The 21,107-nt window shown below is 47.1% G+C and overlaps 2 protein-coding genes across 11 annotated transcripts in view; one reads left to right on the top strand and one right to left on the bottom strand.

The window, feature by feature from the left end:
- The window catches only part of CIT (citron rho-interacting serine/threonine kinase), a 74,760-nt gene extending 69,382 nt beyond the window's left edge, over nt 1-5,378 (top strand). For 5 of the 7 annotated variants that reach the window (XM_027714129.2, XM_027714133.2, XM_027714126.2 and 2 more), the window contains 4 exons: nt 67-145; nt 258-446; nt 1,288-1,591; nt 2,052-5,378. In XM_027714129.2, the coding sequence (XP_027569930.1) occupies nt 67-145; nt 258-446; nt 1,288-1,591; nt 2,052-2,075 (596 nt within the window). In that variant the 3' untranslated portion in view covers nt 2,076-5,378. The remainder of the gene's footprint in view (nt 1-66; nt 146-257; nt 447-1,287; nt 1,592-2,051) is intronic. The other 2 variants (XM_027714130.2, XM_027714128.2) reach the window with 1 other exon arrangement.
- Nucleotides 5,379-6,644: 1,266 nt separating this feature from the next.
- PRKAB1 (protein kinase AMP-activated non-catalytic subunit beta 1) lies at nt 6,645-21,084 on the bottom strand. 4 transcript variants are annotated; one of them, XM_039384159.1, is made up of 11 exons: nt 21,000-21,084; nt 17,874-18,212; nt 17,714-17,784; nt 16,920-17,036; nt 13,988-14,156; nt 12,967-13,133; nt 11,247-11,340; nt 10,155-10,269; nt 8,833-8,966; nt 8,269-8,337; nt 6,645-8,187 (listed from the first exon to the last, which is right to left on the bottom strand). In XM_039384159.1, exons 5-11 carry the CDS (start codon nt 14,144-14,146, stop codon nt 8,110-8,112), a joined length of 816 nt encoding a protein of 271 aa, XP_039240093.1. In that variant the 5' UTR covers nt 14,147-14,156; nt 16,920-17,036; nt 17,714-17,784; nt 17,874-18,212; nt 21,000-21,084; the 3' UTR covers nt 6,645-8,109. The 4 variants fall into 4 exon arrangements, with proteins under 4 accessions (XP_039240093.1, XP_027569939.1, XP_027569938.1 ...); XM_027714138.2 differs by lacking the exons at nt 16,920-17,036; nt 17,714-17,784; nt 17,874-18,212; nt 21,000-21,084 and adding an exon at nt 15,006-15,066; XM_027714137.2 differs by lacking the exons at nt 16,920-17,036; nt 17,714-17,784; nt 17,874-18,212; nt 21,000-21,084 and adding an exon at nt 14,802-14,942.
- Between the last annotated feature and the right edge of the window lie 23 nt (nt 21,085-21,107).

Genomic DNA, 21,107 nt, shown 5'->3' with positions numbered 1-21,107 from the left:
TGATTTAGAAGTTTTTAATAGAGAATTTATTTTGTGTTTTTTCCCGTCTTTGTGCTGCTCCTGCAGCCTACAGGGAGCCCTATCTGTTCGTGACCCACTTCAATTCCCTTGAAGTGATCGAGATTCAGGCACGAGCTTCTCTAGGGTAAGTTGTTCTCTTTTCACCCCTTTGAACAGCCTGTGGTGCAGAATATATGGACTTGCCAGGAAAAGGCAGCCATTGCCATTGTAAAGACTTTTCCTGCAATTTTACCCAGAACTCCTGCACGAGCCCACTTGGAGATACCAAACCCGCGGTACCTCGGGCCTGCCATCTCCTCAGGAGCCATCTACTTGGCCTCCTCCTACCAGGACAAGTTAAGGGTGATCTGCTGTAAGGGCAATCTGGTGAAGGAGACCAACAACGAGCAGCAGCAGCACCACAGAGGCTCCTCTGCCACGCGCAGGTACGGTGACATCAGGGGGTTACAGTCCCTGACGAGTAAACCTCACCCCTGATGTGGTGGAACAGATTCCCTTGTTCTGTTCTTAGAGAAGGAGGCTGGTGATAGCCTGTTACTGTAATGCTGGAGGAGAGTCACTGATGTTTTAAAACCCAGAAGGGAAAAAACTTCATCTCTCTAGGAAGATGGGGATAATCTCCACAAATGCTTTGTGATCTTCTGCTGGTTTACTTTGATGTTGTGATCAAGCTCTGACTTTGAAGCTTGGTGACCTCAGATGCTGTTGATATGACACTAGACACGGGTTGGCTGTAACAAGCTCTAAAGCAAGAGCCCCTTCCTGTCAAATAATGAGTCTGCCTCAGGGAGACAGCGTTGGGAAGTTGTGATATGATACAGCACAACAGTGATACTTCACACAAGTGAATAAATAGTGGGGCTGGTAGTGCCCCTCTGCACAGGAGACAGAGAAATCGAGGCTTGTAGCTCATCCCAACCTGGCCTGAACATCCCAGAAAATTCTGAGTGTGAAAATGCATATATCAAACTTCAGTGCATTTTTATATAAGAAGTGTATGGCTGAAGTGTACAAAAAGATGTCGTTTTCTGGCCTGTTCCACACACCTGACTTACATCAGCAATTCCTTAGAGGCACTTGACCCGTGTGGCTCATGTGATGGATACTCAGCTACCAAAGTATCTCTGCACTGAGGGCTGATGCTGACGCTTTGCACCTGAGCGCTGCTGGGCGTGTTATGGGGGAAAGTTACACTTTTGCCAAAAGAAAATGTAACGAGAGGTTTTTGTCACTCAGCTGTTCCTGTCCCTTGTTTTTGAATGACAGCAGCCCCAACAAGAGAGGCCCCCCCACCTACAACGAGCACATCACCAAGCGCGTCGCCTCCAGCCCGGGCCCCCCGGAAGGTCCCAGCCACCCTCGGGAGCCAAGCACACCCCACCGGTACCGCGAGGGCAGGACGGAGCTGCGGAGGGACAAGTCCCCTGGGAGACCTCTGGAGAGGGAGAAATCCCCAGGGCGGCTGCTGAGCACCCGCAGGGAGCGCTCCCCGGGACGACTGTTTGAGGACAGCAGCCGAGGCAGGATGCCTGTGAGTGGTGCCAGAACTCCTCTTGCTCAAGTCAATAAGGTAAGTCAGAAGCCTGGAGACTTCTCTGTTCTCAGGACAAGGCTTGTATGTACTGCAGAAGGGCTTGGTGGGACTGTGAAGTACAAGAGCAAATCAAATCTCACCCCTCTGCTCCTCAAATTATGTTAGAACAGAGCCCACATGGTGTCACTCCCTGGCTCTGTGACCATCTTCCCTGGGCTAGTTTTGTGACTGCAAATGCTGCTTGACTCTAGAACAGGTGAATTTACTGTCAGAAATCAAGTGATAGAGGATTTGAAGGGGGTTAAGGTCTGGGCCTGCTGCGCTCAGTGGTGCTGACAGTGCCTGCCTGTCAGTGCTTTCGGATGATGCCCCCTGGCAGGAGGCAGGACTGTGTCCTGGCTCCATGGGAGCAGCAGGTGATGTTCTGCTGCTGGCACCTCGTGCCTGGGGAGAGAAACATCTGTGACTTGTAACTGTGGTTTTATTTCCCTGCCAGGTCTGGGACCAGTCTTCAGTGTAAGTCTCAGCTAGACAAAGTTACTCATCTTGACCTGCAGGAAAAAAAGGAAATATACTGAGTATATGCACTCCATCTGTCTGCTGCCCAGTTCCCAAACAGCATTCCTGGGCCAAAGCTCGCTCCGCAGCGGGAGCCGTGGCGCTTCTGAAGATCCTTCGCAGCTCAGTTGATTTCTCCGCACTTTCCTGCACTCCTGTTTTTGCACTTTGTACTACTGTTACTCTTTCAAGCAGTTCATGAACTTTTTGTATCCACTTTAGTCCCTAATAGATCATCAAGGAAATGGGACTAATGTCCCGCCCCAGGTCGTTACTGTGGTTAGCACCCCTTACCAGAGAGTTGGGCGTAGTTCTGAGACGTGCTGGGAGCCCCTGATGGCCTGGAAACAGAAGGGCCAAGGTGAGTGAGTCTTTCAATAGGAGCTGTGGTTGGATGTTCTCCACAGAACATGAGAAAAAATTACTTCTGATTAGTCTGTTCACCTGCCACTTCTGAAAGTTATTTTGTTCTCACTAAAATTGCTCTAGAGCAGCTCTGATGGGGAGGGAAGATCTCTGCTTTAACCGACCCCCCTGCCCGGCCCTGAGACAAAGTGCATTACCTATAAGCTACTGGGTTGTAAGACTTTATCCAGGTCTTCTGCATGACAGTTCACTGCATGCTGCTGCACCATCTCTGGCTGCTCTCTCCTTTTAGGTTGCTTTGCTGAGTAGTGTATTGTACCTCACTTGTAAATTAACCGAAACCTTTAGATTACGCTGCAAAATAACCGTTACTCTGGAAATTTGGCAACGAAGAGTTAACAAGCCTTATTCTATGACAAGAGTTACAGTCACACCTGTGTTCTCCTCTCAGCACTGGACACGGTCCCTTCAGCAATGAGTCCTGCCAGCCTCAGCTCCCTGAGGGAGCAGCCCGGGCTGGCTCCTCCCGTGAGCTGTAGCTTGTCCTACAATAAGATGCGTGTGGTGGCACAGGACACTCACAGGGAGCAGCTCTGGCAGGTGCTGACACACCTTCGCTGCCGCCTGTCCGACCTCGAGCCTTTTATTGCTTCCTATTCTCTTTTGCTGTGAACATGAAGCAGAGAGCAAATGATTTTCAAAGCAGGTTTTTGACCATTCCCTCTGCAATAGCAACATCCTAAGTGAACAACCATGTTCTTTACGACTGGGAAGAGCAAAACTGCATCCAATCTTCCCTTGGCACCACACTTAAAACTTCTGCTAGTCCCTTGCAAGCCTATGCTAACCTGTTCTAGAAACCCATCAAAATTCCAATGCCTTGTCAGTGTCCTTTGGCGAGTTTCATGGATATTGTATTCAGTTCTCTTGTCTGTTGGGTTATTTTCAATCAGATGATTTGGCAGGAAACTTGCTGAAAGTTTTTGTCTCCTGGTCTGAATATTTCGAAAGGTCACAGAGATCAGTCTTTAAATCTTTGCATCTCATGGAAGATCTTCAAGACCTCAGAAATGGGCTTGTTGAGTCCTGAAAGTGTATATCTTGTGTCTTGTTCGTGAAATGCTTCCTGCTATAGAAATAGCTCAAAGGACTGTACATATTTACAAGAATCTTTATATTCGTAACAAAAGGGAATTGAATTGGTTTCTACTTTTTTATTGTAAACTGTGCGTTTTTCAACACTAGCTTTTTGTTTTACTGGTGGTTGTGGACAGCCATCTTCAGACACTGGAGGGCCCTCAGCTCAGTCCTCCTCGCTCCCATGAAGAAATATTGTAACATTAAATTGCAATTGAAGCTTGTTAGCATAAATGAGGTTTTAGGTCTCTAAAAGTACAGGATTTTTCTTCATTACCTTTTTATTATTGACAAGGGAGGGAACCAGAGGGCCAGTTCAAAGCTCCACCTGGAAAGTATTGAACTTTGTTGTTGAACAATAACCAAATAAAACAAATAACTATCTTGACTGGCATGGTGAAATGACGGCTTCCTTCTCCCTGGAGTCCCCCTGCCCATCCTGCCCCCTCCCAGCCCCGGGGCTGGGGAATCCACGGGTGTCACAGCTGACCTGAGACCTAACCCTGGCAATATTTAACATTTAATACTCATCATTCCCTGAACAAGTAGCTGTAAGTGGCTTCACCAACCCCAGGCATGTTCACATGAACTACAACAGGTGGATTTATCCAAGTCCTTTACTAGAGCAGCAGTCAGCTGCAAACACCTACAGCTAAATCCTGCCCTCGTGTGCTTCACCAGGGAGAGGGGTAGAGGTAAAACATGTGTGAGTATCTGGGAAAACAGTCTTGCCCTGGTAAATGACCCCATGCATCTTGAGCTGGAAAAAAACCATCTTAATTAACAACAGTGTGATCTAATGTCAGGTTTGGGATTTATCCCAGCACCATCCTGGTAGCAAAGTGGACAGAGACAGTTCCTCATCCCACTGCTGTAACATGCTGGTGCTTTAAGGCCTAATAGCTGCAACTTTAAAAAAAAAAAGACCATTCACAAATCCAGTCAGATTGAGTACAACCTGCAGAGTTACTGTACAGCTCAACTTACACCTGCTGGGAAAACTTGCTAGATCAGACTTAAATGTAAATAACATCTATTTTTAACTGAACCAGTTTTTACAGGGTCTGAAGTATTCTTTCACAGGAAGAGGTTTTTAATATTCACACTGCTGCCTACAGTAACTTAATTTGTCCTCCTACTGTTCAGTGTTTTTGGTTCTGTGCACATACCCACCCCCTCAGCCCTGACAAAGGGCTTGTTGGAGGCTGTGGGGGTGGGTTACCAATGGCTCCTCTTACGTTTTGGTCTACATGACATTCTCCATGAAAAATGCTCTACATAAACCCCGAGCTGCTTGATTTATCTATTGTGCCTACTATGATGTATATGATGAAATGCTGACTTGTTCAATGTTCCTTTATTTCTTTTACTGTGCACAAAGAATACTTATTTAAAGCTCATTGTTGCAGTCCTATGATGCATGATCCGAATTGTAACAAAACTAAACTAATCCAGAAACTGGTGGAGTAAAAAAAAATTATTATTTATCGAGCCTTTTGATTCCCAAAAACCCTGCACAAATCCATGTCAGCTGGACCCCCAGAGGCTGTGCTGAAATTCATGGGGTCGGGGAGGGCAGGGAACTCTTGTTATTTCTGTACTGGTTTACTCCAGAGTCCCCAAAAGTGACTGTAACAAAAGTCTCTGCATCTACCTTAAAAAATGTGCTCTCCTAGCAACAGCCAAGAATAAACATAACAGCACAGACTGTGAGCTGTGGGTGGGGAATGTAAGTGAGCTAATAAATCCAACTCTTGATCCAGCTTTTGCCTTTGGAGGGAATTGATTCATCCCATTGCAATAAGGGAACACAGAGTGATTAATTCATTCACCCATCAAACAGAAAACAACCTATCAAAAACCAATAAAAAGACCCCCAAACCCACCCCCCCAGCAGAAACCAAAAATAAAAGCAGCCTTTACCTCTTCCTTCATTCGCTCTCCTACAGATGTTCCTGGGGGAGAGAAAGGGATGGGGGCTCTGAGGGGGGCTGTGGCTTACCTGAGGAAGGGTGTGGCTGCTGGGAATGTCACTTGAGGCCACAGGTACCAGGGAACATCTCACCTCCGTCACCTGGTGCCCCTGACTGGAGAGGCCCTGGGGCCTGTGGGCAGCTGGGCTCGCTCATTCCAGGGGCAGGGAAGGGTGGAAGTGGTGATGGATCATCATTCCTGTGGGGCAGCAGCTGGTCACACAGCCTGGGCCCCCCACCCTGGGCTCTGAGTTCCCCCTACAGCTTTTTTGGGGCTGCAAAAGCTGATGGTGGCTGCAGCCCCTGTACCCAGTGCTCTGCCAGCTGAGACAGGGCAAGAGGCTGCAAAGCAAAAATTAAAATTAAAATTAAAAAAAAGAAAAAGCAACAAGCTTTTTATAAAATAATTGGTTCCATGCTGTGGTTCCCCCACACCAGCACTGATAAGAGCCTGGAGTGAGTCATGCATATATGGAATTGGAAAAAAAATCCATAAAGCTTAGCCAGAACTAATGAGCCTGAATCCCTAAACGCTTCAGTCGTGCATGCTTTCACCTGCCTTTCTGTTCTCCATGTCTCAAGGTTTCAGCTCCTTTAGTCACTGACATGTGAAAAATTTCTTTTGTAACTAGGAAAAAAAAAAAAGAAAAACCAACCCAAACTTATTAAGCTACTGCTAAGCTTTTCTTCTAGCAAAAAAAAAATTAGTTCAGGGTCACTCAAATAAGAAACTTGTGCTGTCATTTCTCTGCAGGCACTGAAAGCATTTAAGAGGCCTCCCTGCAGGACTTCTCTCTGCCAATACATTCTCACAGCCACTTTCTGTGAACACAGCTGAAAAAGTTCCCCTACATCACAAATAAACACCAACACCTGTGTCTTCACTAAGTGCAAGTGGAGAAAGTGTTTCAAGCTGCATCTCTGAATGAAAAGCTTGCACAACCCACTGAGCCATAAAACTGCAACCAGGCAATCACAGGTTATAAAAAAATAACAACTCATGGAAGGCAAGGTTTCCAAAGATGGGAAGGGTAATAACAAAGCAAGTCACCCACTTCTCTTGAAAATGTTTTATTTGTTTCTAAAGAGGCTGAAAACAAAAGCAATTCTGTAGTTCAGAATACCAAATACTATCCATAGCACAGAATGAAGAAAAGAGTTTTCAGAGAAAACCATTGCACTGGACCCAGGTCTAACTCGGCTACTGGAGATACTGCAACAAGGCTGGTGAACAGACCCCAGGATGGCAAACCAGCCTCCCTCTGTGGCTGGTCCACTCTGCTGCAGCTCTGGCCCCACTCAGACTCCTCACAGATCAGTGCAGGGTGCTCTCCCCACAGTGGGACGGGGCTGGTTATCATTGGCACAGTCACGGTGCCCCAGGCACCAACACAAGCCAAGGGAAGGGCCCAGCAGGGCCCATCCCAGGCAGGCCTGGGGCACACTGGCAGCAGGTTTGCATTAATGTTGCATTTGTTTTGGGATAAAACAGGCTGTGAGTATCGAGTACAGGCAGCCTGGCATTACTTTGATCACTCAGAAAACAGAAACAGAATAAAAAATTGCCCAGTTCCAGCCCTGGCACAGAGGGCTGCGGTGCTGCTGCAGCCAACACGCTGCAGTGCGGACACCGAGGGGCAAGTTTGGCCACTGGGACACAGGACACTTACAGTCACCTTCAGGCTCTTACTGAGGAACTAATTCCTAAACTGAGTCCATCCATTTCCTTACAGCTACCTATGCCAGCTTAAGGAAGTCCTCATCAGTGACAGCAAGAGAAACCGGTTTCAAAAAGCAGATTACTGCCAAGACACATTTACGATTTACAGAAAAATCCAGCCATTAAAAACAATTGTCTTTACCAGAAATTCCACAGGGGAAAAGTATTTCAGTTCTCCTGAAGAGAAAAACTACAGAGCTATTCACAGTAGAAACCGTGCACCCCAGTCTACCGTAAAATAATAACGAGCTTGTAGGTGATTATGTTGCTGATTTTGCCCAGAAAAGGCTGCTACAAAAACAGATCATCAATATTCACACTTACTTCAGCCACGCAAGTTTGGAACTTGCTACTGAAATGATTGTGTTTGATGAGCTATGGAAGCAGTAATAAGCTTGCTTTTGCTGAGTGTTATGCTCAAATCAGATTCCACAAGAATCCTGAACATTCTAGACTTTGGGCTGACAGACTCAGAGCCTGCCTCGCTGCTAAAGCTCTTTGATCTGCTGCTGCCCTCACATTTTGCAGCCTAATTAAGCTGGTGGTTTTTTAACTGAGCTGACAATGGGCACTGACACCTTTGCCACCTGTCTAGTTGCCATGAAGCTGCCATTTCCAAGAACTTCCAGGGTGGTACTAGGAAAATAAGGCAAATACGGGAGAACCTGGAAGTCTCAGAAACAATATGAAATCAGAGTTCATTTGCTACAGCACAGAGCAGAAGTATGTTTGGTTAAGTGAAGCATTTTTTTCTGAGACTGCACTGGCCCAGAACAATTGGTCACAAACAACTACGATGCTCATATTGGCTTGTACAGCAAAGTAGTCACGTATTTCTTCTTGTAACGATGTGTAGCACTGAGCACCATCACTCCATCCTACAGGAGATGGAAAACAAGTGAGCATGTGACACGGATAACTAAATCTACCCCCGTGGGGAACATGCCCAGGCCTCTCACCTTGATGGAAAGCGCGTAGAGGTGGTTCAACATGACGTGGTTGGGTTCAGGGAGCAGAGCGGGATCGCACTGGGAAGGAGAGAAAGGGAGACAGTGTGAAAATAACAGAACTTACAGTTCACTCACCACAGCTGATGGGTGACAAACACCGTCTGTAACCAGCCATACCCCCAGTACAACACTGCTGCTTACCCTGAGCCCACCACAAACACAGTCACTGCTTCAGAACAACCCAGGACTCCTCTGGGTGAAACCCTCTTCATCCTCACCATGACCATGAAACAAACAGCAACTACCTCTTATGTGCTTCTGGCTTCTTAACAGTTCAGAAGATTAAGGTTTTGTGAAAAAAACAGCAATCTAGTTCTCAGTTTTGAAGAGAGTCAAGTAGAAAAATAAATTTACTTCAGATGAATCCATCTGGACGTACATAATAAAAAACTTACCAACGTGGCAACTATCCGAAGGTTTTTCCTAAGCTGTCTCCTGTCTGTTCCCAGATTTTCTCCCCATCTGTTTCCACTCTCAAGGCCATTATTCAGCAAAACAAGCTAAAGTACTCACAGAAATGCCTGTGTCCTTGTTCAGGATGACCTGCAACAGGTGTGGGGGGAGAATAGGTGGTGACTTAAAGCGCTCCTCTGCCTTGCAAACATAGGGCTCCTGGTGATATGGTCCTGGGGGTGAACTTGACAGCTCTGCCAGAGAGATGGTAAATATTTAATCTTAAATAGTCTGTAAGAATATCTGTTCTTTAGAGGTACCGAAAGAAATCAATGGCACCTAAGTACAACAACTGCAGCCACTGGTGCAGTGCCAGAGGATCAGTCACTGCCCAAAAGGAGATTTAAGATGCCAAAGTCTGACTTGAAACAAGCTGAGGATTTGGGCAGCAGAGTTCTGAGGGCCTGACTGCACTCCAGAACTCCTCTGTCATCTCTGCCCAGCACTTCTCCAGCAAACATTCCATAGTGCACAGGCTGCTCTGTGTTACCTCCGGGGGAACCACAAAACCAGGATGTACCTGTGAAAGGAAACTGCTACTCCTGTACAGAGACAGGGTTATGGAAAGAGCTCTTCAGAGCCTAAACCAGTCTAAGGAAATGCTGTTACAGCACATGCAGGGAAGGCACCTACTAGAATCTCCTCCTGGCTTTGTCTCACAAATAACACTTTCTCCAAAAAGGGTTTGTCCAGGGCAAAAACCAACCAAACACACCTCCTGCCTCAGGCTCAAAGGAAGGTGTAAGGTACTGCTTCAGTCATGGTCTCCATCCCTGCAGAGCTCTGTAACAAGCAGGTGGCAAGGCTGAGTTCAGACATGGCTCAAGCTAAATTCTACCTCTCTTCTGTTACACTAGAATATGAAACTTGAGACAAAAAAAATGTTTGTATTATTCTAAGATACAGATTATTTTTATTACACTGTGAGAATATGATACATTCCCAAGCCTGTGTTAGCACTGCTAAATGCACCTAATTTCTACCTCTTAATGTGCAACTTCTGACCCCCTCAGCCACTTCCTTAGCAGAGGAAGATGGAATTAGGAGCAATGTAGGCTGTCAGCATTGGTTTAATGTGGTAAAGCAGAGACTGGTCCACCAACGAGTGCCCCAAAGCCAGCCACTGCACACTGCAGGGGCAAAGAAACAGTTACTAAGCACCCATGAGCCCCTCCTCATCAGATCCACAGTGTTCCTCTGTCAGAGGCTCCCTCTGTGCATTCCACATTCTTCCTTTGTGATTTGTGATTCCTGCTCACATCCACAGGGCCTGACACAAGTGTGGATTAATCTGTACTGGAGCTTTAACTCCAGATAAAAAGGAAAATGAAATTTTTAACAGCTCTAAAAAGTGTGACATAAAATTACCAATAAACTCATACCAGACATGTCTGAACATTTCTGGGAGTCCACCATCAAAGCATCAAATACTTCAAAGTCAGTTTTCTTCACCTGGATGATGTTGTTGACAGTACCAAGCTGGCTGGTTACTACTGGCTGGGGAGAGGTAAGATACAAAAATCAGAATTAAAAAAGCTTGTAGGACTATTGGATTCTCAAAACTACACAATCAGCATTACCAAGGATGAGGTATATTGCTTTTAAAATACAATGGAACCAGACGTGAAAAGAGCTCAGTTAGTTTTATGATAAGAGCAAATTCAGGATTAAGGACTGGGAGGGGAAAATGCCCGTGGAACCTGCCAGGCCCACAGCACTTGGTCAATTCTTGGGCTACAGACAAGGAGAGGGTCAGGTCTGGGCTGAAGCTACCAGTGACACCAGGAGCTAAGTTTCACTTCCAGCTCTACAGGGCTTATGGAGCCAGGCTCAGACCTGCAAGGCCTGATGTAGGATGCAGCATGGCTGGTACTGCTGGTCTGCTACAAAGCTAAGGCTGGAGTTCAAGGCAGGGGGTTCCAAGAGCTGAATGTACTGTAAGGTAAATTCTGTAAGGTTTGCCAAGACAGCAAGAAGGAACCAGCAGGTGTGAATGCAGACTTCTGAAGCAGGTGAGGACTGCTGGGTGGGCTGGGGTCAAAATTCATTTTATAGCACAGGAGGAAGAACAGGCCTGGTAGATTTTGGCACAATTACTGGACTACTAGAGCAGCAACAGCAACATCCTGGCACAGACAGCCAGTGCAGCACAGCGAGACCTGGGCTCTCAGCATTGCTACAGTGCTCTAAAAGGCAGTTTGGCACCAGGCAAGAAAAACTTGGCACTGCTTATAAACCGGTGGCCAAGAGATCCTGTCCCTCTTTTGTTACATCTCCTGCCTTCTGTGGTTCAGTCTGATGCTGCCACTACTCCAGCTGGGATCAGAAACCTCTCTCTCACAGGCTTGAACAGCCAGTTTCTGCTGTTAACTGATGCCTTCTCTCTGAAAGGACCAGCTCTTGGGAGAGAAACCAGCCAGTTTCTCATCCTCAGGTGCATCAATCAATAAATAGTGACTCAAAGCAAACATTACCTCTGCAGGATCATGTGTCCACTGCCCATCCACAAAGAACTTGTACTGGTGCTCTCCTTCTGGCAGGTCCAGGATTGCCACAAAGTTATTGTGACTGAAATTTAAGACAAACAATCAGCCCCGAAAGGCTCTGAAAAGTACATTGTCTATAAACTGTGACACACAATGTGACACAGAGCACAAGCCTCTGTAACGTGCAAAACCTTAAAAAGGCAGTGCCACATTTAAGAGAATCTCTGCTGCAATCTAAAGGTAAAGAATCAATTATCATTGATGATAATTTCCTCAGTGACAGTAAGTTCCCCCACACTCCTGACATCAAGTAACTGGCACTGAGCTTTTGTAAAGTCACCCTCACATCTTCACGTTACTTGTTAGTACACGAGACCTCATTTTATCTGTGAGACTCCTGCTGATGGAACAAGATCAGCTTTCTCCTATTTCCTTCCCTTTCAGTATTTGCCATCATAAATTGCATTTCCCAAATGCCTAGGAAATACATGAACAATGATTGGATAAAAGCAGCAACTCGATACTTCTGAGTTACTCTGGGGCTGAAGAGCTGCTGCTTGGCAATCTACTCCTGTGCTGTGAACTTCCTGATTCTTCAGAAGGCTTTACCAGCATCTCAGAAAGCTGAGAAACAGTTGATGCTCAACTGCCACTTCCCTTCTGCTCAGGTATGGAGTGCAAGCATCCCACCACAGAGCTGGATGGGAAATTTCAGTTTGGAATAACAAGCACTCCTACTTGAGTGTACTGGGTTCAGTAATGTGATTTTATCCAGCCTCTAAAGAGGCATAAACACCCCTTTCCCAGAATGCATAATCTGACAACAGAAACAGAACAAACCTGTTTTTTTTTTTCTCTTTTTGATAAAGAGATATTTTTATCCTTCTTCCATATTCATTTCACCATTTCCTGTCTCCCAGGCTTTCCACTTAAGAGTATGACAGCAATACTGATGTTCCACTGGCCTTTCTTCCAGCTCCTCTCTCAATAATTTATTTCACATGCACAGAACAATTCTCCCATGCCATTTTATCAGGCCACAGTGCTCCTCCCTCAAGTTTCCTTAGAAATTAAGACCCTTCTGCACCAATGACAGTGCAGGCAGCCACTCACTGAGATAAGACACACCAGGACCTGGTAGATCAGTCACTGTTGACAGACAACAGGGCTCAGATCAACAGTTAAAACTCAGATTCTCTGCCATACATTAAGTTTTAAATTTTTGAAAAAAACCCACATTGGTTTAAATGAAATACTTATTCAGGTACTGAAGAAGCAGAGCTCCAGAGCTCTCTGGTAGGAAGAAGCAGTTGGGACCTTAATATGGATTTATTCTCTCATTTGTGCCGTGTCCCAGGCTCAGTTTCCCAGACCCTTTGAGCTGGAAAAAAGCCACTGATATGGCAAGGACATACAGGTGTCATCAGAGACACTGTGCTTAGAACCAGCTTTCCCACCCCAGGCACAGACTGCACAACAGGGAGTGCTTTGGGTCATTCCTGTGTGGTGCCCAGTGAACAAATCACTCCTTTAAAACTGACACACAGCTCAGCTTCCCTCCTGTGCCACCCGAGAATCAAAAAGGCAGGTTCTTATCACAGGCTTAAGGAGCAGTAAACCCAATCCCCATCCATCCACTGACCACCTTTCTCACAGCACTGAGCTCTCCCAGTCCCTGAGGAGCAGCACTGCAGCAGCAGTTTGTTACCTCCTTGTCAGGGGAATTTTGCTCCAGTTGTTGAAGGACCCTGACAGATAAACTTCTTTCCCTCCTCCAGTCCAGCGAAACACCGTGGGCCGAGCCTGAGTGGGGGTTTTATCGTTCACCTCCAGGTCCTGCTGCCAAGCCAGAAACTCCTCTTTCTCCAGTGGAGCCTGCAAAAACAACGTCTGAATCTGAAAAGAATTCTTTCCTGGAACACTTAGGCAACCTGTGTTGTACTGAAGGCTTTTTCTGCCCTCAGGCATAATTCTCTAAGGTAAAAGTTCTACAAGTAGTTTTTGTCAGATGGGGAATATAAACTGCACTTCTAGATGCAGTTCACAAGTTCATTTGTACAATTGTGCAAAGATGCTAAAGCCTTCCAAATTTGCAGAAAGAGTGGAAGGCAAAACAATGCCACTGCCTCCAGCCCCAATTAGGTTAAAAAGAAATTACTTCAGATCACCAAAGCTTTCAAAATACACAGATATAAGAAGAGGAAGAAAAATAAGGAGAAATACTTATGAAGCATTAGATTGTACAAATACTGTAGGCACAGAATTAGAGCTGGCAGAAAGACCATGAGCTGCCTGTAGGAAACAGTTCTGTCCAACAGCCAAAATCTAAGTGTAATTTTCTGTTAGATGTTCTTATGAAACACGATATGCAGCGAGACACTTCTAACAACCCATCTAACACTGAATAAAAAAAAATAACAGATCTTTTGATATGGAATAGACAGGTAAAATGTCACTGGTAACTGCAAAGGCCTTAAGGATTCAAAGGAAGCTAGGGGGGGCACTGTCCTTTGAGCCGGCTACTTTTCAGTTTTTCTACACTCAGTTCTTGCTGGAAACCATGCCATTACACTCCTTATCAGTGCCCTCTCTCTCCTTGGCATGGGAAGCAAGGGGGATGGTCTGTTTGGTGTAAACTCAACAACAGAATCACTGCAGGTTGGTAACAAACAGCCCCACAGCTGGCAGCAGCGCCAAGCCAGTAACGCTGAAAGACAAGAACAAATCACCTTCATTTCCTCTGAGTGGAACAAGTCTGCATCCTCAGGGCTGTCCATGAGGATCTTTGGCCGGTCCCCCTCCTTGGTGGCTCCTCCTGCGCCGTCCCCTCGGGCTCCTTTGTGCCCATGGCGCTCCAGCCCCGCCCGCTCGCTGCTCGTGTTCCCCATTTCCAAGGATCTAAAAGAGCAGGAAAAGCCTGGTTAACACAGGTTACTTTCGAAGCCAGAACATCAGCAGGCAGGAGAGCGAACTCATCAGTGGGCTTGGGCTGTGTTTCTGAGTTGAAGATCCCACACTCAGGACAAAGACACTAAGTGGCAATGTTAAGTACTCTCCATAATGTGCTACAGCTCAGTACCAGCGCACCTCTGCCAGGCTCACTCTAGAGGGTGGCCAAGCCGGTCTCTGTCAGCAGCACAAAAGTGTTGTGTCTTCCCAAGCCAAGGGCTTGTTCTTTGCCCTCTGCACACCCTGCACACAACGCTCCACCACATCGGCAGAAACATCAGAACTTTCTGTCAGAACGCCTCGAAACCAACCCAACAAAAACGTGACTTCACCACAATAACGTTATCTCGGGTGTCACCCGCCGGGGGTGCCGAGAGCAGCTGGGAGGGGCTCTAAACACAGAATACGCTGAGTTGGAAAGGACCCACCAGGCTCATCGAGTGCCCTGCACACCCCAAAATCCCACCATGTTCCAAGAGCGTTGGAACATGAGCTCCCTGAGCTCTGGCAGCCTCGGGGCCGTGACTACTGCCCTGAGGAGGGAACAGCCGCTCCCTCCGGTCCCCGCTTTTCCCCGGGAGAGGCAGAACGCACCCGATTCCCAGCCCTTCCTCCCGCCCCACACGGATGCGCGTGGCGCGTCCCCTCGGGCAGCCCACACGGCGCGGCTCCCGCAGGCGCCCAGCCCCGCCGGGGGCGGCACAGCCCGGCCCGGCAGCCCCGGGGCAGGGTCGCCACAGCCCGGCCCGGGTCCCCCACCGGAACCCCCCGGCCCGGCCCCGCGGGCCCCGCACCCACCGCCCGCCGCTCCCGCCGCGGCTCTTCCGCTTCCGCCCGGTCCGGCCCGCGGCTGGGAACCGAGCCCGGCGCGGGGGTTCCGGTGCTGCTCCGCCCCCGGCTCCATCCCCGGCTCCCTCCCGGTGCCAGGGGACGGCTGCTCTCTCCAAGGAGCGTTGTGGATCCGCGGGGGAATTGCGTGTCCCCTCAGCGCCTGGATGGGCGCAGAGCCCCGCGGTCAGGGCGCGCTGGGACCATCGGCCCGCGAGGAAGCGCCGGTGGAGTCTGAGCCCTTAACTGATGAATGTTTCCCATATGAAATAACACTTATATATTTCTCTAAGAATTCCCAATCACACAATCTCGTTTTACCCTTTGCTCTTCACCAGCTGTCGCTGTCTTTCTTCTGCTTTTCTAACACAGCATCAACCAGGTTGGAGAAGACCGCTGAGGTCACCAAGTCCAACCTCTGACCCCACACCACCTTGTCACCCAGACCATGGCACTGATGCCACATCCACGCTCTTCTCAAACACCTCCAGGGACGGTGACTCTGCCACCTCCCTGGGCAACCTGTAAACCTGAGCAGTGCACGTGCCCTGCATCACAGCTACTGAAGCTGCTTTTTCTTAATAACCTGCAGAAGCAACCTGCAAACAGGCAGAAGGATTCCTACCAAGTCGAACTGTGTCCCGGTGGAATGCTGTTACACCGTGGGAAGAATTCTGTCGGGACAGACAGATTTGCTCTGCCCCACAGCGGACCCAGGGCTGGCTCCTGATCTGTCTTTGGTGTGTCCAACACCCCAGGCACAGGATAACCTGCCAGAGGGGTGCAAGGGCAACTTGTGCAGGCAGCTCTTCCCCAGCCCCTGCAGAACAGCTCCCTGATATAAAATGCAGCTGCTGTTATTTGGGTATTTCACACAGCTCAGTGCTCCTAAACTCCTGGTCTCCAAACTCAATCCTTGTGTTCTCCCCAAGTTCTTTTTTTGGCCAGTACCAGTGCACACACCTCTGTGTGTGCTGGCTGTGTCTGCAGTGCAGGCTCCATCTCTTGCCATTGTGATGACCTGCACAACAGCCAGGCAGGCAACAGGACCTTCACTTGGGGCCTGCCCTTATTTCTTTGCAATAGTTATTGATACTTCTAAGAACCACAGAGAGATAATAAACTGCAGGGTAAGGGCTGCTAATAGCTCACGAGGCTGTGGTAACCAGTCTGTGGTAGGTTACAAGCATTATTCAGTTTAAAGTCTGACATTAAAATGTGGTGGTTCCTCCCTACACGGTGATGGATCTGTGTTGTGCTAAGTGCCAAAACCTTTGGGAGTCGCCTGCGTCCATGGCCTCTGTCCTGTCCACAGCTATGTCAGCCTCTTGCTGGCTTCTCCTCCCCCTTTTCCCCATGACTGGTCCCTTTTCAACCCCGATTCTTGTCTTCCCTCGCTGTGACTGGTGGGTGTGGGTGTAGCACAGTCCTGGAGCAATCAGCACATAACTCATTTTGTGAGGTGCTGGTCCCCGTGAATATCAAGGGCGGGATGAAATTAGACCATGAAAACTAATTCATCCCCTGCCTCCTCACGGGCACGTCTGCAGGCACAGTCCTCACATTCACTGGGGTGCTGTTTTCTCCCATCAGCTTGAGTGGGAGCCCAATTCCCTCACAGCTGTTAATGCAGGAGATGTGGGAAGCAAGAGATTATCTAAAGACATGCCACAAGGCCCTGGCAGAGCTCATCCACCCACTGATTTTCTGGAACCCTGGAGTTTTCCTTCTCCCTTTAACAGGATCTATGACTTTTTGCCTCCATCCATGCTTTCTAGCCTGAAAGGCATAAAAACTCCACCTCTTCTACTGCCTCCCGGACCATCCTCTGTGTTCCAAAGGAAGACTACAAAATATCTTTTCTACCTCTGCCCCTTTACATACCTGTCTTAACCTTCCTTCTCTTAGTTCTAGATGAGGATGAAACAGATGGGAAGCTGGTTCACATTTTTCCATCAGGATTTCCACATGTGTCACAGATGAGGCTCCTTGTTAACTTCCCTAGTGAGAACGTCAGAGTGTCACTTGCCATTGAAATAATTTATCACGACAACTCTCTAGTTTTCTGAAATGCCACATCTCTCAGATGGGAGACACAGCAACAGGCTACTCAGGCTTAGCCCCCACTAAGCACTTCCAACATAGGGGGGGTAAAAGGATCAGGGGGGAAATGTAACTGAGTAATTCTGAATAAGAAATTCCCTTAAAAAAAAAAAAAAGCACAGTCCACGTTTGGACTGTTCACAGCCCATAAATCAAGATAAAACTAATTGATTAAATGCTTTATCTGGTGTCATGACTGTGCTACAACACCTCCTAGAGCCATGTGGGGTTTTAAAAGCAGATGCAGAATACGAAGAGCCACATGGTCTCTGTTAATTACCACAACAGTAGCCACAAGCAAAACTCAGCTCCTTTTTCCCTCACTCACACCTACCCTTCTTCAGTGAATATGAACTAGACCTGGCCTGACTATTAAATCTTACACAGAGCATCTTATTCAGAAATTAATTTTAAGGCAATTTGGTTCCTGGCTCGTAAGAGGATGAGATTCAGCAGACCTGGTCAAGGTTCTAACAATCATTACAGAGCACTTTTGGTGCTGTATGGGCTGATGGGTCAAGTGAAGTGACAACATTACTACTGAGTCATTCTACCCCCTTGGAGATATCACTTACCATCTTTCTTCATCAGCTGACTCATTTTAAAAGAGAGTAAGGACCAAACAGGAGCTGAGGTCAGGAGAGATCTGTTTCGGGGAATGCATATCTTGTATTAGATGGGGTGAAGAATGGCCTTACAGACCCTTCAGGCACAAAAGTGAGGGATGGCACTCACCAATCACTGTGCTTTAGGCCAGAATCTCTCCTTTTCACTGTTGGGATTATCTCCTGCAGTTGATTAAAATCAAAAAGCAGTTAAGCCCTCACTGAACACTGGTTGAAATGTGAAGAAGGGGCTGTCATGGCTCACTGTAATCACACAGCCTGCTCTGGTGCGCACCCCTTAATTTCAGTGGAGTTTCCCCTTCTCTTACCTCAGAGTAGGCATCAAAAAAGAAATGCAGTGCCCTAAAGCCTCATACCACACAGTTTAAAGTCCTGAAGAATCAGTTGATATCTGGCATAGTTCTTTTTCCTTGCCATGATCCAAGCTTACTTAGCCAGAGAGAAGTCTCTGCAAGTGAAGTGAAAGCTGACTCAGCCCTACAGCGAGATATGACAAACCCAGAGGAGCCATCCTCAGACATGAGCTGGTGGATCAAATTCAGACATGCCATCAATCACATTTTACGGGACACATGAGCAAGTGCTTCTTGTAGCTTCTGTGCCATGGAGAGTGAGCTAGGTAGGAGCAGCAACAGAACTTACCTTGGAGTTCAAGACAGGATAAATTTAACTGCAGAAACCTTCTGGTTAAATTCCTTATTATCATATCCCATTTTACCTTGGGGTTCCAGGTTTGTTCCTCCATTTTTACACTGGCCCCCTCCTCATTCCAGGTCACTTCTGAATTTAGCCCACTTTGCCAGGCTGCCAGGGAGTGCTGCAGAGGAAGTCAGGCAGCCTCCTTAAAGGCTCACTCACATTTCAGGGACGTTGCACACACTTGGCTGTGCGTGCAGAACATGCTGTTGTGCCTGGGAGATGGAAAACTGGGAGCACACACAAAAATCCCTCCCAAACCACTGCATCCCTTCCCTACTCCAACACTGCACACCTTCCCAGACCTGCTAGTTAAAAATGAGGTTGGAAATGGGAGGATTACAAGAGGGAACCAACATTCAGGTAGTGTTTCAGCCTGAAGGGTTAAAGCCAGCCAGAAGCCTGTGCCTTCTGGGGGCTCTGACTCTGCATGGAGGTATCTCCTCCAGAGTCAGGGTAGGTTCCACATCTGTTCAAGGATGCCTTGGAGAATTTAGTCCTTTAAATGCCTCATCTAGTGCACATGCACACACTGTCACACAAAGTAAAAACTAACTGGGTAGATGACCCTGTCTCTCCCCCTACTGAGGCAAATCAGTGGCAAAATCCCTCTTAAATAACTGGCAGACTGAGTTAGGCTCTGTTAGGGGAATGAGCCTAGAAGAGATGCTTGCACACTGTTCCAGCAGATGTACCTGGACTGAAGCTGGGAGTGATGGACACTGGGGCAGCAATCAGATACCACCTATCTCCAGGCTGAAAGGCAGAACACAGGTCACACTGTGAGCCCATATCCAAAGATACAGGTACAAAACAACAGCTTCTGGAGCCTCGCTGCTTATGGATTCTGGTTGCAACCACATAAATTGAAGAGCCAGTGCTGATCTTCACGTCATAAGCTGTAAACTGCTGGGTGTGCCTGCAGGGAGGCACACTAAGAATTTCATTTCATATTGTCCCCTTGATTTTTTTTTTGCCCTGCAATCTGATGAAGCTCACACCACATGTTGTTTAAGTGTCTGGCTGACTCCCTTCACATGACAGCAAAGAACCCCCACTTATATTTAGAAGGCCTCTTCTAGGGTTACATATCAAGATACGTGCATGGTGCTGTTTTACAGAATGCAGCTGCCCCCTAAGAAGCAAAAGATGCCAACATGATCCAGGAGCTGAGGCCAGCAATTTCAAGTTTCCATCTGTCTCTGCCTGTAATATGTGCAGGAGAGAAAAGAGAGCTGGACTTCAGGCATTAGCTGGTGCCTTCATCCTGCAAGAACACTGCATCGAAAATGTTGCCTGAGGCAGCTTTGTGGAAGGAAGTGTCTGTTCACTTGCCCAAGACACACAAGTTGAAATATGTTTTACTGCTTCCCAGCTCCCCCTGTTTAATCAAATAACATCATTCAGTACATATATATGAGAGTTGGTTTTTTTCCCACCAAAAAATGGCTGGTCAAATGCAGAATAATGGACCAATAATCCAAATCTAGATGCATGACAATGAAAAACAGGGAATTTCCAGAGCCTATCAGAGATAATGAAATTTGTATATATGCCCCTCAAAATATGAAACAGGCACTAATTCCTCAGTCAGACAACTGCCTTCCACACCCATTGCTGTCACCAGGGCTTTGCTGTTTGGGCAGTAAAATGTCATTTAGGTTCCCTATGTTTGATACCTCCTTTGTATGGGTCTGTCACACCTATAACAGAATGGTGTGGTTGTACAAGGACTATTTCCAGCATAAGCTGCACTTCTCAAACATGGTTGAAAATTTATGTTAATGTAAATAAATGAAGAGAATCGGTACCAGTACATTAGTAAAACAAAAATAAGATTACCTATGACACAGAAGCACTAAGGACATTAGAGGAATTGCTGCATTCTCCCTTCTCTGTCACATTAAGTGGTTTAATATAAAGCCTTTATTTTTATACCAATCAATAGCACTGTAAGGTACCAACATTTGTCTTCAGAAGCACTGAAGATACAATGGCTCAATTCTCAATTATATTAAGAGCAAGACTTCAAAGATATTTATGAGCATCAATATGCAAGTTAGATTTCCAGTATGGTTTTCAAAAGCCTCTGAGCAAGTCGGGTGTCTAGCTCCTATTGATCTCAGTCCTCGTTGGGCACTTTCAAAAAATACTTCAAGTTGCCTATCCCTATCCTCTAGTGCCCACATAACTTTGGAAATCGTCCTCCCCTCTCACACCACCAGCTGTGGTTTAGTTTACAGTAATAGGGTTTAATATTCTGCAGAAGGATCAAACTTTTTATGCACGCTTTGATTTTTTCATATGCTGATGGAGAAAAGTGTCTCTGCAGCAATGCAGTGGGGTTTGCTTCGATACCAGCAACTCAAGGTGGTGGAGATCTGACTCTGTAACCTGCTGAGAGACCTCCTTTGGTGACCTCCTTTGACCACTTTCCCCTCATGGCAGTAAAGTCCCTCAGAAACCACTGAGGGACCATTTTGAAAAGGCCTCAACACTCTTTCTGGATGCTATTTTGAAAATGAAGCAAAGAGCTCACCTTGCTGGTATTTGAGCATTTCCTGACCTCTAGCAACTCCTGAGTGTACTAGCTGGCAGACTGGCTGTGTGGTATCATGTAGGCCAGAAATCTTCCTCCTTTCATTTT

The sequence above is a fragment of the Pipra filicauda genome, unplaced genomic scaffold (assembly GCF_003945595.2).
Source record: "Pipra filicauda isolate LSUMZ 115617 unplaced genomic scaffold, ASM394559v2 scaffold33_size4404698_pilon, whole genome shotgun sequence".
NCBI lineage: Eukaryota > Metazoa > Chordata > Aves > Passeriformes > Pipridae > Pipra > Pipra filicauda.
This window is presented reverse-complemented; position numbering and strand designations above follow the sequence as displayed.